Source organism: Struthio camelus, chromosome Z (genome assembly GCF_040807025.1).
Source record: "Struthio camelus isolate bStrCam1 chromosome Z, bStrCam1.hap1, whole genome shotgun sequence".
Taxonomy (NCBI): Eukaryota; Metazoa; Chordata; class Aves; order Struthioniformes; family Struthionidae; genus Struthio; species Struthio camelus.
Window position 1 is genome coordinate 38,630,296 of NC_090982.1, and position 15,727 is coordinate 38,646,022.

The 15,727-nt window shown below is 39.9% G+C and overlaps 1 protein-coding gene across 3 annotated transcripts in view; it reads right to left on the minus strand.

The window, feature by feature from the left end:
* LOC138060825 (multiple epidermal growth factor-like domains protein 10) overlaps nucleotides 1–15,727 on the minus strand; it is a 106,616-nt gene that overhangs the window by 59,580 nt on the left and 31,309 nt on the right. For all 3 annotated transcript variants that reach the window (XM_068927129.1, XM_068927128.1, XM_068927130.1), the window contains one exon: nucleotides 4,922–5,014. In XM_068927129.1, coding sequence (XP_068783230.1) covers nucleotides 4,922–5,014 — 93 coding nt within the window. The remainder of the gene's footprint in view (nucleotides 1–4,921; nucleotides 5,015–15,727) is intronic.

A 15,727-nucleotide genomic window follows, 5' to 3' on the forward strand; every position in this document is an offset into this window, starting at 1 on the left:
GCTCTTACAAGTTTCCTTAACAAGTGCATTTAAAGGTTAAAAGGTATGTTTCTGTAATGCTAGCTTTAAACACTCAACTTGAAACATCAGAGAAAAGAGCCAGGCTGTTTTCTTCTAAAGGTTTATAAAATCCTGGAGCCAAATTAAGCCTTCGTGGCACGTGTTCTAGCTCCATGCCCTCAGACTACAGTCCCAGTGAAACTCTTGCAATCACTAATAGAATGAAGTTACAGATGAAAATGCACTTTGAGATTACTTAAATACAATAAAATAGAAAATGCTTATTCACATTTCCACAAACAATCCTAACATACTTGTTATCCACCAAAAAGGAATACATGTCATGCCCTGTTTGCATTATTGCTCTGGCCAGCTGGGGATCACCAAGGCTATAACCTTTTCAGAGGAGCCAGTGTAATATTGATTTTGGCATTTGGCTTCTGCTCCACCTTATACAGAAGCTGTCCTATTGATTTTGAAGGAATTATTCGTGGACTACTGGGCATGAGAAGAAAAACAAAGTGAACGTCCTGATTTCTTACTAAAAGTCCACATCAGGCTGCATATGCATCTAACTTTCACAGACATTCAAAACTGAGGATCAAGTTTATATATTATGTACTGCAAATGCTGTTTCAACAATGAGAACAGAAAACATGCAGAAAAGGGAATCTACAAATGGAAAACATGGTTTGGCTAGCTAGATACGTAGAGATGATTAACTATCATTATAGGTAGCAACTGTTATAGAAGACAACACAACCTGCAGGCAAATATGCTCTTGTAAGATACAAAAATCCAAGCTGACATATCCAATTTAAAAATCTGATTTAAACAATAATCTAATTTAGGAGGCAAAGGCTGGGTTTGGTTTGGGGTCTTTCTTTTCTTCAGTTAAATCTATTCAAAAGTTTTCATGTTTAATCTACAAAAACACCTATCTTTACCACCGTACCCTTTTCTAAATTTTGTCCTTGGCCCAGCCCAGAACTGAAGAACTTACATTCCTGAAGTTCACAAAACACTTTTTCAAAGTGATCCTGACAGCGTGGTGGTTGTGCTGATTCACTCACTCCAAGAGACAAGTTCGTGTCTTCTGTCTACTCACTTGTCATTGATCTGTGTACTGTGTTCAGTCAATACATCTATATTAGAGTAAGTTATTTCACATGAGCGTCATCTCTTCCGCTAGAATTGAAGTGTTTTGTAAATGAGTGATATCTCAACCCAAGTAGTATTTCTTTTCAGAGATATATATTATCAGCATCTCCATCACTTCCCATTGAATTTCACTGCAGGCAAACACCACCTTATACAGTGTAATTCCCGTGCTCAGAAAGAAAAGGCCTGGTGAAAAAATACATTTTCCACAGAAAACATTCCCCCAAGAGATACTGTATAACTAACCAAACTCTGGTTTGGACACCACTCAGGTTTTATTCAGGAAAAGATACATCCACTCATAGTTTCATCTCAGGTAGGATGAAAGCTTTTCAGAAAGGCAGAGGATGTCAAGGAAAGAAGAGTTACGAGTTGGGCTAGAAATAAGCACTGAATGAGGACAGCCTCAGAGACATTCATATAGTACTCGAATCTTTAACCCTCCACGTTTAAGTTGAAAGCGGCCACTGATGTAGCCTATTAGAAATTGGATACAACTCATTACATAAAGGAGGTAATGGTTGCCACAAAAGGAAATAAATGGGAGTCTCCGAAAAAGCGTAGTCCCCAGAAAGGTTACAGTACCATATCACGCTGTGGTACACTGGCAAAGGTAAGTAAGGAAGCTGCTTGCACAGCTTTTACTGCACAATACACCAATTTAGTCCATGCAATCACTCTGTCATTTTTCGAGAAAACATTACAGCACTTAGGAAGCGCTTGTCTACAATTACCACCCAGAAAGCCGCTGTCATGGCATACAGTCAAAAAAAAAAAAAAAAAAAAACTGTTAAACAAAGCTGGCAAACAGAATTGAGAAACTACAGCTAAAAATCAAGCTCAGGTTGTGGGATCTGGCACATGGACATCTGGCATATAATAGTGTTAATGCTGTTCACAGATACTTACAGATGAAATTCCTACATAAGGACAAGAGTAAATCCTGATCGAGAAAGGACAGTATTTTGGGAGAGAAGTTTCAGTACTGTAGTTTTACAAGAAGTTTAGTGCTTACATAGTGCAGTTGCTTCCAACATATTTGAGGCCATGAAAACGAACTGAATATTAAATCAGGGAGTTTGCCTTACACCTCTCACATTTTGAGGAGTATCTCTTCCTTTCAGTCTCAGCCTTCTGTTTGGTTATCAGTAATCATTAAACGTCTGATAGCCTGCCTTAGGAAGACCGGCTTGCTTTGTAATTTCTGTTCCTTCTCCATTATTGAATTAAGCAATGAAGTATTTATATGATATGTCTTATTAAAGTATGACAATTTTCACTGATTTTTGTTGAATGAATAATTTCCTAGATGAACAACAATGATTGTAAAATAAAAATATCTCTATTTTGTCTCACTGTACCTTTCTGTTCACTAATGCTGATCAAGTTAGGGATGGAGAAAATACAGTTAAAGAAAAACAGGGAAAGAGTTTATCCCCTACATAGGGCAAGCAGTGACAGAAACTAGCTCCAGAGAGTCAAAAAGCTACCACTTTGTCTTTTCAGTACTATCTACCGCTCTTTGATTTCACTGCCAACGTGGTTCTCAGACACGCTTGTGAGAAAATCACGCGTAGCTAGCAACAAACAGCACTGCCCAAATTCAGCAGGACAATGTAGCAAACATAACATCTTACTGCAGTTTTGCCCGCATGGAAACGTGACAAATTCCAAAACGAATCTTCCTGTAACATATGAACAAAAATATCCTCTTCCTCCTTAGTCTACCTTCCTTCTCCTAGCACTACACTAGCAAACTGCAACAATTTTCTGCAGTTCCAGTTACCTCTAATGCCATGCAGACCTTTTAGAGGACCGCAAAACTCTTGTGAGATGACACTGTTCAAAGGCACGTGAACAAAGGCTCTTTCAGTTTTGGCCTGTCGTGTATACACATCAGAAAGTACTTTTTTTAATTGAGGCTGCTGGGACAAGCAGTCAAAGGCAGTGAACTGAGGAAGAAGCACAAGAAAAGGGCTGCACATGTATTCAAAATGAGTTATAACACGTAGGTGAGGGAAATGGACAAGAAAATCCTGTGAGAGGAAGAATTATTTCCAAAGAAAGCTTTGGAGATTCCTGTCCTATGTAAAATGCCCTTTCAGGGAGTTCAGAACTCGGAGATCTCCATAAATAGTATCTCCTCATCCTACATTGCACAGTAATACACTTTTCCTCTATATATCTGGTTAGCTACAGAGGAACTCAACTCATAAGGCTCTCAGAGAGAAAGGTAACATGCAACTTCCATTGACTGAATTCAGCACACTTGATTAAGATCAGCATTACAGTAGCACTGCATTATCAACGCTTACAGTTCCTCACTTTGTACAATACTTGCTGTTTCTTTAGGACTGTGTATGAAAATAATCATATTTAAGTATACAAAGTCCACTTACCAAATGTAACATTTTTAACGTGGTAAGTTCATCTTCATGTAGTTTATTAATATTTCCCCACTTACTCTTATATTTCACAAAATAAGCTACCTAAGCAAGAGACCACTTCCATAAAATTTATGAGAGCATTTTGTTTTCAAAAAAAGAACATTTCCCTGTTTTGAATTAAGCAGAAAAACAACTGCAACTGAAAATAGGGTACTATAAACCAAAATTATTGTCCTGCTGATGATCTAGGTTTTCAGCTGTTGTTTTTACAGAAATGCTATACTAAAGAAACTGATAGCCAATTGTCTTTGCAAGACCATCAGCTCTGTCTTGCGAATCGACTTTTACATGGCCTGTGAAATTTAAATTCTAAATAAGTTTTTTTAATCACTGGCTAAAATAAACCCCTTTCAAATGGATAGTCACTAGCAGTGACCTACTTTGAACTTGACTGTAATGACATATATGGCTGCAATGTTAGCCTGAAGATGACATTTCCAAAGACCATACATACAGGAACAGAAAGACGGAGTAACTAATGTATTATATATTAAAAAAAAAAAAAATTATTCCGAGAAATTCTGTATTCCAGATAACGGAAAGAAAAAGATGCAAGAGAGAGGCAACAATTCATAGCCTCCACAAATCATTCCCTCTGATAGAGGGAGGGATACTATGCAAAGAAGCCACTGTTGCCACTGAGCAGTTTCTGCATGCGCAGCAGAACAAGACCCTCCATCAGGCACCATGGCCGTATTGCAACCTGTCGCTGGGGCTGCAGCGCCGGGTTGCTATTCTCCGAGAATCTAGAAAATTGCAATGACTAAAAGGCCAGCTCTTATTTCAGGACTTCACTTGATGTTTTTGATATTCTGCACTGTTCTTGTACCAAGTATGTAATGCCTCAGTCTTCATAATTTTTTTTATTAAGCATGATCATCTACTGGCTTCCCCATACACCAAATGGAAGGCGCTAACCCATCCCTGCCTACTGTGCCATGTGGCTGCAAGGAAGCCTTTGCTCGTAGCTTTTAAACATGACCTTGCACCATCATCCTTTGTGCACAGAAAAAAATAAAAACATAAAATAGAGATAATTTTACAGTTCAAATGTATTTTTATCTGTATACTTAACGTTGGACTATCCAGCATGTTTCTGAGCACAAAACAGCTCACAATTTTTAGCGCTGGCGCACGGTGACGTTTTTAAAGTAAACGAAGAAAAAAAAATCAGGTCATGCAGACTAATCTGATAACACAGTCCAAGCCCCTCGACTAGGATCCTGAGCAGAGGAATCAAAGGTAATCTGCCCAAAAGGGAGAACAACGCTGGGAAAGGCACACAAGACGGGCAGAAGCAGGTGAGAACTTACCACTGGAGCAGTTGGGTCCTCCCCAGCCAGGCTCGCACTGACAGGTGTTTTGAGCAATACACCGACCGTGGACACATTTATCAGCACAGTGAGCTGCCAAAGGAGGAAATAAAAATAAATAAAATAAATAAATAAAACTCCTTGCACTAGGAAAAAACATGCTCAATCCAGCCGTTACACGCTGTTGCCCCAAATACCTTTTAAAAGCAAAATAAATATTAGCATACTAATGTTTGACGGCCTCTCTTCAAAATGCATTCGCTGACTTCCATCTCTTCCACTTTCCTAATTTTGAAGGCTCCAACTAAAATCATGTTGGGCAGCTCAAATACTTTAGCATTTAAACAAAGAGAAAATGGCACGCATTTGAAGAAAAAGTAGAGTCACGGAATAATATAGGTTGGAAGGGAACTCTTACATAAAGAAAAAAAGAGGGATTTCTGTATCCAAAAATAAAAAGGGGGGGGGGGGGTTCTCTCTCTCTGATTCACAACATGCCAGTATTTTGGTATTGATTTTTGCAAATGGTTGCACAGTTCAGATAAAGCACAATGAAACAGTGAGGACAATTAAGATAAGGCACAGAATATAAACCTCATGATTCACCCCAACCTTTATTCTAAGCACGAAACAGAATGGCTTGAAATTTTTCATGAGAATTTTTATTATTATTATTTTCAAGCACATGCTTTTCCATTGTTAAGCTTATTTTGAAATAAGAAAGATGCTGGAAACTCCAAGGAAAACATGAAACGACTCCTATACCCAGTACGCAGAAGTAACTAAATCAGAACACAGTACAATACAACGAAGAGGAAGAACTCACAACTAATAAATTGCTAGCATCATATTCATCAGGAAAACTCCTTAATTTTGCAAAAGTATATAACTGTAATAATTGCTCATCAAATTCAAACAGCAGCAATGCTTAAAAAAACAAACACAGGACGATAATTTTCTTTGTATCTGTATTTCCAGAAAACCTATGGCAGGAATCTGATCAGTACACCAAAGAATGGGTGGTGAACAATGGGGGGAAAAAAGAAGGTTGGTCTGCACAAGAAATGTAATGGGGCTAAATATGAACTATTTCTGTTCCGAATGTATTGAAAATGTTCTACACTAATTAGGAAAAATACTTTCAAAGTTTCCTCTGATTTTTTCCTAATTAAACATGATGAAGCAGGATGGTCATCTTTATATTTTCTGTGGCCAAGGAAAATGAAAGCCTCATAGAGATCAATCATACATATTACTAAAATCTTTGGTTGCTTGGGATCCAAGCTGTCTTAGGCCCTTTAATTTCCCTTCTCAATTTTCACTTCTAATAAGCTACTTTTCAGATGTACATTAAAGTTATCTTCATTTGAAATCAACAATGAGAATACGCATTTTAAACAGCAGATGATAGGAAATATTAATGCAAAACTATTTCATTTATCATCTATTTATTTATTATGGAAAGAATTAATTTAAATAATGCAGCACAATTTTCCATTAGTCTTGCAACTAGATATGAATTATTTCCATCTTTGAAGATTCTTGCCTAATAAATGCTGCTTTGGGCACTGAAGTGTTCCCTAAACCAAGTGTGTAGTAAAGTCTTCCCTGTAAACCGTAAGATAACCCAAGGTAGCACTGCACACACAAGCCTTTGTGCGTGTACACGTGCGAATAACTTTGTGAATATCAACAGACTGCATTCAAATTCCCAAGCACTGAGGCTAAACATACAAAAGCTACATCCCATCGCTTATTTCGTGACATAGGTGGAAAAAGAATACAAAAGCAAAAACATGTAAAACCAGAGCAATCCGCTTCCTAGGTGGTTTTACCTCTGCAAACCTCGAGGGACACAGCACTTGGGAAGAGGAACTGTTCCTTTAAAACTAGCAGAGTGATACAATGCTGCGGTACTCTGGCACAGCGGCAGTCCTCCAAAGGGAAAATAGTTATCCTTCGAAGTACCACAAACGCATAAATGGGGGTGCTGCCCCTGCAAAACCTCAGTCTACCAGTGAGTCCACTGCCCTTTTCAGTACCAGGACACGGCTCCGTGCACAGCCGTCCTGAAGACAGGAGGGCAAACGCCCAGGGGCAGAGTCGCCCATGCGGAGCTTGCAGCCCTGGGGCCATTGTCCAGACCCCACGGGAGCTGTAGCAGCCACTCTTTGGCCTCCGGTCCCCAGGCGTCTTCTGGCCCTGACCCTCTGTGATGCGCCGAGCAGCCCCATCCTTCCTACACGCTACAGAACAGTGCAGGCTAGGGTGCGGGGGAAATAATCAATAACTACTTAAAAAATATATAGAGAGAGTTGGCTTTGAAGAAACTTAAAACAGACAAAATTTGGGGGCAGCGTGTTTACAATGTCTCAAATTATAGCTGCATTCTTATTTCAGTCACAACAGGTTAAATCATCACGAGCGTCTCTTAAGTCAATGAAGTAGTGTTTCAGCTTTCATTGTAGTAGAGCCTAAATCAAAAATAACTCTTCAAAGCATGGTTTTGACTACTGGGTCTCTGCAGAAGTTATTATGAGTAATGATCTTGGTATTTTTGACAGGCAAAACTCTGCTGACTAATAATATAAGAAATACAGGATCAGGTCCATTAAAGGATGCTATATAACGTAAACATTACTGCTTCCAAATAACTTCAATAGAAATCTTCTAAAATGATAACTATATATCATATACAAACCCATTTTTACACCTTGTAAATCTTTACTTTGAAGATGTAAAACTGAAGTCAGGCATGATTCTATAAATGTATAATATATACAAATAGTATTTAATATATATATATATATTTTTTTTAAGTTTTTCAATAGCCAAAAATACATCTGATCAAAGAATGATTTCTTCCTACTCTGGACACAAGAAAAAGGTATTTTGTAATCAAAATATATTATTCTCTAGGCGTCGTCTGGGACTAACCATGAGATGCTTGGCAACTGAATCCAAGTTAACATTCTTAACGCACAGGCTCTGTCCCAGAATTATTGCATTGAATATGGAGATAAGAGAATCGAAATTTACTACAGGACCTACAGAAACGTTTAAGATGAGAACACTGTGAAAAGGAGTAGGGAACACACTGAAAAGGTATGCATGGCATCAGGGACAGAGAACCAACTTTATCTGGGTTTCCTACAGAACTATTAGACCTAAGAAAACATTTACTTGCAAGAGTAGGTGACAAACTTAACGGGAAGTCTCTTTGCTACTGTGCAGCGTAAAGAAGTACCAAAAATTCATTGACACCTGTAAATTGCATAAATCACATCATCTTCCTTTGTCAGGAAAATCAGTTTCCATATGAAAAGAAACCTGAGCTTAACTCTCGCGTATTTGCTTTTACATCCTATTTTCCATTTTCTTCTATGTCTTATTTATCATTTCCTATAAAATCTTCTCTAAAATCTTGCCTCATCAAACTTGCAGGTCTGTATTTTAGCAGATCACATCTTTTCCTTTTTTTAAAAAACAAATGGTAGATTTGCTTTTCTCCAATTATAGAGTACCAGCCAACTAAAGTATCTATAAAATGCCTGCTAGTGCACCTGCAATTCCCTCTTCCAGCCCTTTCAGCATGCAGGTAGGAGGCTATCCGGTCCCTGACACAGGTGCACGAGGCTCCCTGAGATCTGTGTCTACCCCGGTTGCAGTAATTGGTCTTTTGTAATCAAATGAATGAAAGCGCCATGCTGAGGCACATTACTCACCCAAACACTGGCACTACAGCAAGCCGAGAGCGCTGCGAGGAAAGCTCTTCACGAGCACCTTTGCAGACAGGTCACAGCTCCATTGCTTTGGCTGGGCAGCTCATACCAAGGGGATTAAGCTAAAAGCACAGTGCATGTACTACTGTTTTAGATCAAGTTGCCATTTTCAGGCTCCGGTCACATGGCTTGTACTGGTATCAATGGAAAGGAGCTCAGGAAAGATTGCAATTCAAACATCCACTTATACACTGATGGGCCCCCGCGTACCACCTATGGTGTGAATGCAGTGCGTGCCTCCGTTCTGCCACCCGCTTAAAGCCTTGCAGCCACGCAGTGCAACCCATACGTCTCGTAAGGCTTCCATTTCTCAACTACAGCATATATGAACAGTGAAACATGATAAGACTTGAAATTTCTGAATGGCATTTTATGAATCTGCTCTCTGTGATTAAGAAAGTGATACGGAGTTACTTAATCACAAGCCACTACAAATGACATTTAGACAGCTGTGCACAGGATCAGCTGAGGTTAAAAGGAGATATGGAAGAATCTGCAATAGCAGATTTTGAAAAGGGGTAAGATTTTTTACCTTTAATGAAAGTTTATGCACGCAATTTTTACAGCTCTTTTTTTTCCATTTTGAAAAGGTAGATATAAAACAATTAACACAAATAAAAGCATGAAATATTTCACCTGTAACTATCAGTGCGAGTAAGTGACCAGGAGAATTAACTGCATTTCCATAACTAGACTTTCAGCTTTTAAGCAATCACACCACTGAATAAGCTAAAACCTGAAATCTCCAATTAAATAAAATTCTTGTCAACTTTACAGAGAATTCATATTAGTAAGAACTGAGTAATATCCAAAGTGGGTCTGCTTCTGGGTTTTAAGTAAGTCTCTGTTTTAGTTCCTCAGGTTAAATGACTTCCAACAAAGGAAATCACTCTGTGCATGACTCAGTTTTGTGTTTCGTGTTTCTGCTAATACTACACTACCCTAATTTGGATACCTAGAGTAATTCGCAGAGGTTTACAGAATCACAGAATGGTTGAGGTTGGAAAGGACCTCTGGAGATCATCTAGTCCAACCTCCCTGCTCAAGCAGGGTCCTCTAGAACATATTGCACAGGATCACATCCAGACGGCTTTTGAATATCTCCAGCGAAGGAGACTCCACCACCTCTCTGGGCAACCTGTTCCAATGCTCTGTCACCCTCACAGTGAAGAAGTTTTTTCTCATGTCCAGATGGAACTTCCTGTGGTTCAGTTTCTGCCCGTTGCCTCTTGTCCTGTCACTGGGCACCATGGAGAAGAGGCTGGCCTCATCCTCTTGACACTCCCCCCTTCAGATACTTGTACGCAATGATGAGATCCCTTCTCAGTCTTCTCTTCTCCAGGCTCAACAGCCCCAGCTCCCTCAGCCTTTCTCCATAGGAGAGATGCTCCAGTCCCCTCATCATCTTTGTAGCCCTCCGCTGGACTCTCTCCAGGAGTGCCATGTCTCTCTTGTACTGGGGAGCCCAGAACTGGACACAGTACTCCAGGGGAGGCCTCACCAGGGCTGAGGAGAGGAGGAGGATCACCTCCCTCGACCTGCTGGCAACACTCTGCCTAAGGCACCCCAGGAGACCATTGGCCTTCTTGGCCACAAGGGCATATTCCTGGGTCACGCTTAATTTGTTGTCCACCAGGACTCTCAGGTCCTTCTCGGCAGAGCTGCTTTCCAGCAGGTCAACCCCCAGCCTGTCCTGATACAGGGGTTATTCCTCCCTAAGTGCAGGACCCTGCACTTGCCTTTGTTGAACTTCATGAGGTTCCTCTCCGCCCACCTCTCCAGCCTGTCCAGGTCCCTCTGAATGGCAGCACAGTCTTCTGCTGTGTCAACCACTCCTCCCAGTTTAGTATCATCAGCAAGCTTGCTGAGGGTGCACTCTGTCCCTTCCTCCAGGTCATCCATGAATACATTGAACAAGACTGGACCCAGGACTGACCCCTGGGGGACACCAATAGCTTCAAGCCTCCAACTAGACCCTCCTCCCTCGATCCTCCTCCACCAAGGGAGAGTCTTCCTTTCTCCAGACTTCCTCTCTTGTCCCCAGGGTCTGGAATTCCTGAGGGATGGCCTTAGCAGTAAAGACTGAAGCAAAGAAGGCATTCAGTAACTCTGCCTTCTCTATATCCTTCGTTACCAGGGCACCCGCCCCATTCAGCAGCGGGCCCACATTTTCCCTAGTCGTCTTTTTGCTATTGATGTATTTGAAGAAGCCCTTCTTGTTGTCCTCAACATCCCTTGCCAGATTTAATTCCAACTGGGCCTTAGCCTTCCTTGTTGCATCCCTGCACGCTCTGACAACATCCCTATATTCCTCCCAAGTGGCCTGTCCCCTTTTCCACATTCTGTAGACTTCCTCCTTCTGTTGGAGTTTTGCCAGGAGTTCCTTGCTCAACCATGCAGGTCTCCTGCCCGCTTTGCCTGATTTCTTACTCAGAGGGATGCACTGCTCCTGAGCCTGGAGGAGGTGAGGCTTGAATATGAACCAGCTCTCCTGGACCACCCTTCCTTCTAGGGCCCTACCTCATGAGATTCCTCCAAGTAGGTCCCTGAAGAGGCCAGAGTCAGCTCTCCTGAAGTCCAGGGCTGCGATCCTACTTATTGCCCTGCTTCCTCCTCATAGGATCCTGAACTCCACCATCTCATGGTCACTGCAGCCAAGGCTGCCCCCAACCTTCACATCTCCAACTAGACCTTCTTTGTTTGTTAGTACAAGGTCCAGCAGCACACCTCTCCTTGTTGGCTCCTCCACCACCTGTGCCAAAAAGTTATCATCAACACTTTGCAGGAACCTCTTAGACTGTTTGTGTCTAGCTGTGCTTGTATTTATCATTTTCCGAAAAAGATAAGCTTCTATAGCTGCTGAAATCCTCAAAATTTTGTGAAGGAAATTTGAATGCATAAACCGTTTCAAACTAGGAATGGAAAAGAACTCACTCACATATTCTAGAAAAAGTAACTTTATCTTGCTCAAAATTAATTAAAATATGTGCCAAATACTGAGCACTTTTCTTGCCAAATAAAATTCACATATCTTTAAAATTCCTTTAAAAATGTGTATTTTCATATATAAATAAACACTGTTTCACTTCCACATTGCATGCTAGAATACATCTTTTTGTTGATCGTTTTGCTCTACGCATTGATGACTTATTATTAAAGTGAGTGATATTCAGTCATGCATTCAGATAAGATGGTTTATTTTCCATTCTCTGTCTAGAAGAAATTCAACACATATTCCTATGCCTTAGAAAAGGATTCAAATGAACAATACATGTAATAGTCATATCAGTTTAAGGTATTTATACACATATTTCATTTAAATAAAGCCATGAGTCAGGATCCTACAATCCACATAAATATCTCAACCTAAATAGTGTGATATAATCTCTGTGCTGTTGACATTACCATTACCTGTTTCTGTTATTGCCTATGCCATTACTGTTACTTCCTATCCATTTCTCAGATAAAAAGTTGCAAAGATTCATTTGAGGATACTAGTGATCATATTTGTACTTGAAAGGCTGATGTTCATATTATAGCATGACCCACAAGCTTATCAGCAATTGTCTTTTATTTAGAGTGAGTGATATGAAAAGCCTGTAGTGTATCCGCCATCTGTGATTTTACTTATCAAATCCGTAGACAAAATGCAAATGGAATTTTCACCAAAAAGTGAAAACTCAACACAAGCTTCAGCTGTCAAAAGTCTTCAGGAATGATTGCAAAAGCTGGAGTCACAATTCAACAGGAATCCCACGTCTCAACATGAATTCAAACTCATCTTTTCAGACCGGACTCAGAAAGACTCGAAACAATGGTTGGTGCTTTTCTGTGGCTGCTGGTCACTGATTATCCTTGTGAATACACTGTTTAGAGGCTTTTTATCAACACGAGGCTGCCACATTTTTGCAATGCCTTTATGTAGCAATATATATTTCTCTTCCTACCACAACCAGTGGAGCGGTGCTACAATTAGTCAGCGCTACCGCTAGGCGAATAGCGATTTGTTAGTATTCATGCTGCAGAGTCCTAGATAGTATTTAAGCAAGGAAGTCACATGATTTCATTCACCACCACATACTCTGAAGTCTTGAGCCACACCAAAATCATCTGCCAATAGAATTTTCTAATTGAGCTTCCTAAACTGAGAAGCCAAATAAACAAACAAATCAACTGCAAAACATTAACAGTACCACAATTGTTTTAGGCTTTTTCCATTACAAAAGCATTCTCCACTCTCTTTAAGAACTGAGGAATCCACAGGGCAGGAAAAACAAAGTCACCTAATGGAAATCCTTTATGCCTGGAGAAGTAGCAATGACAAAAGAAGGTATCAACAACACTTCTAATGGTTCTTAGAATTCTCTTCTATCTTTGCTTATAAAAAAGCGGGTATGTACATGTGTACATTTTTCAATACAGTTCCCATTTTCTTTTGGAGAAATCTTTTGTGTTAGCTTTTTGCCAGTGATATTTCTGCTAAGATGATACAGAAGAATCCTTCTCCTAACGCTATCCCTTACAGGTTGATCTCAGCTGACAGCATCACACTTGCTTTCCACTTGCATGAATTGCATGAGCAGTATGATCACAGTGCATACAAGTATCATCTGCTCTAGTATGCAAAAGTCCATTATGAAAAAATCTCGCTGAAACAGCAAAAAGCATCAGGTATTTGCCTTACTGAATTAACTTCTGAGGTTCCTCCTGTGCTGTGAATCCTCAGCTCCACCCCAAAATCACGAGGACGGAGGGTGTCTCAGTGCCTTCTGGGGTCAGTCATTACAGAATCCAGTGAATGCAAAGTCAGCTCCACTGAAGGACCTGGTGAAATCTTTATATAAATTGAAATACTCCAAGGTCTCATTTTAAAAGAAGCCATAATCATGGCATGCTAAATTACTTTGAAAGTCAGAGCAGATATGTCCGGAATGTCTGGCATCTTTTTATGTAACATCACCAAAAATTAGTAAATCCAATATAATCTGCATTTATCAAATTCTGATGATTAGTATATTTATATAAAATGCAATATCCTACATAAATAATGTATTATTTACAATAGTATTACTGTGTTTACATAGAATGAATACACTATATATATCACAGCTATGTAAAAACTATAGTCACATAAGAGGCTCAGCATCATAGTATTTCTCATATGATTAGTCATTGTTCTATACTTCAATTAACAACAATAATATATTCATATGTACTATATAATAACCCCAATACAGAGTTCAGCTCTTACGATGCTAATACACACCAAAATGAAAAAGATAAGAGATTGCTCATCTTTAGATCAATTTAAGTTTTTTTAAAAAAAATAATAATGCAGACCTAGATTTTTGATGTGCCGAAATACACTTTAAATCAAAGATCTTACTGTTACACTTCCAGAAAGCGCAGTGTAACAAAAATGTACATGAGGATCCTGTGATGTGTTACGACATTCACAAGGTATAATTTTCTAAGAGAGAAATAAATCCTATAGGTCATTTCCAGCACAGACCTCACAATATAAAAAAAGATACCTCTAAACAAATTAATAAACTATCTTGCATTAAATAAATCAATTTCATGTACATAGTGATCCTAATCTTCAGGCTCCATTTATTGGTAAAGACAGAAGACTTATCCACAGCACTGCTTTCTCCTAAAACTGTGCTGCAGACTCCAGTGACAACGATATATCTCTTGTTATCTGTTATTTTGCAGGACATTTTCTTCCAAAAGTGTCTCCATACATTGACTATTACGCTCCACAATTATCACTGTAGCAGTAGGGGACACAATAAAGCAATGAATGTGTTTCCATTTTTCTCATCCTCAATTGAGAAAAAACAAGGAACTTGCCTTACAGAATTAGGTGGGAAACAGGTTATAGCAGCAGGCATGACATGAAGCAAAGCTTCACGTAAGAGGAGCCAAAACAACCACAAAATGAGCACACATGCTGTTGCTTTCCCAAAAAGCTGGGCTTTTCACTTTTTTCACTGGGCTGGGCTTGTTCAGGAACAGTGTAGCAAGCCCCAAGAGTAGCCCCTACAATCCAGAGGCTCCAGCCCTCACCAAGCTGCTCTTATACGGCCCCACATTTTCAAGAAAATTCAGCTATCTCAGTCACTGTTCATAAAGGTTCGAACATTATTTTTAAATCTCACCACTAGAAGCAAAAAACCTGAGAGGATACAGCTGTTGTCCACTGTAATACATGCATGTTCTGTCCCCTCAAATATTTGCTGCACATATTTGCATTCACAGGGACAAAGACAGGGCTTAGAATTTCAAATTCTATGGAACTGATTTCATTTTTAGCCCTTCACACTTGCATCTCTCCAAGGATAAGCTGCACAGCACAACCGCTCACCTGTCATAAGCTCCCTACTATCACTCCTGCCCATACGAGCAACCAGCTATCCCATCCACCGTACAATACTGAACAACCTTTCGATGGGCCTATGTTAAACCACTAACAATACACTTTTAGGACTCAAGATTAACTCATCCTCTAATTTCATTCTGCCTTCCTTCTGTATTCTTGGATGAATATCATTTTAAGAATCAGATCTTTCTAGCCTGCGCAAGGCCATATGCAAGGGAGGAGCAGAACTGAACCCAGGCCAACACCTGTTCATGGACACAGCCTTTCCCTCTGCAGACTCGAGGAAGGTTGGAAACGGATGGATGCACCACCCAAAAAGGCAGTGCTGCTTTCCAACAACTGTTACAGTCGCTGCATCCACGGGACAGGCTGAACAACAAGGTCAACACGGGCCCCTGCAGAGGAGAAAAACCCTTATATTTCCCTTCTGGTCTTGCACTTAAGATTTACTTATTGTGTTGCAAAATACATCGACACTTGTGTTGTCTGAGGTGAAACATGCCATCTGATCATTAGTAAGAATCAAGTCAAATTTAATTACTTAGACATCTGAGATCCAATTATCCTGTCATTTGCACGTGCACAATACCAACTGACCTCAATGAGAGTTGCATGTGCACTGCTGATAGGACAATTGAT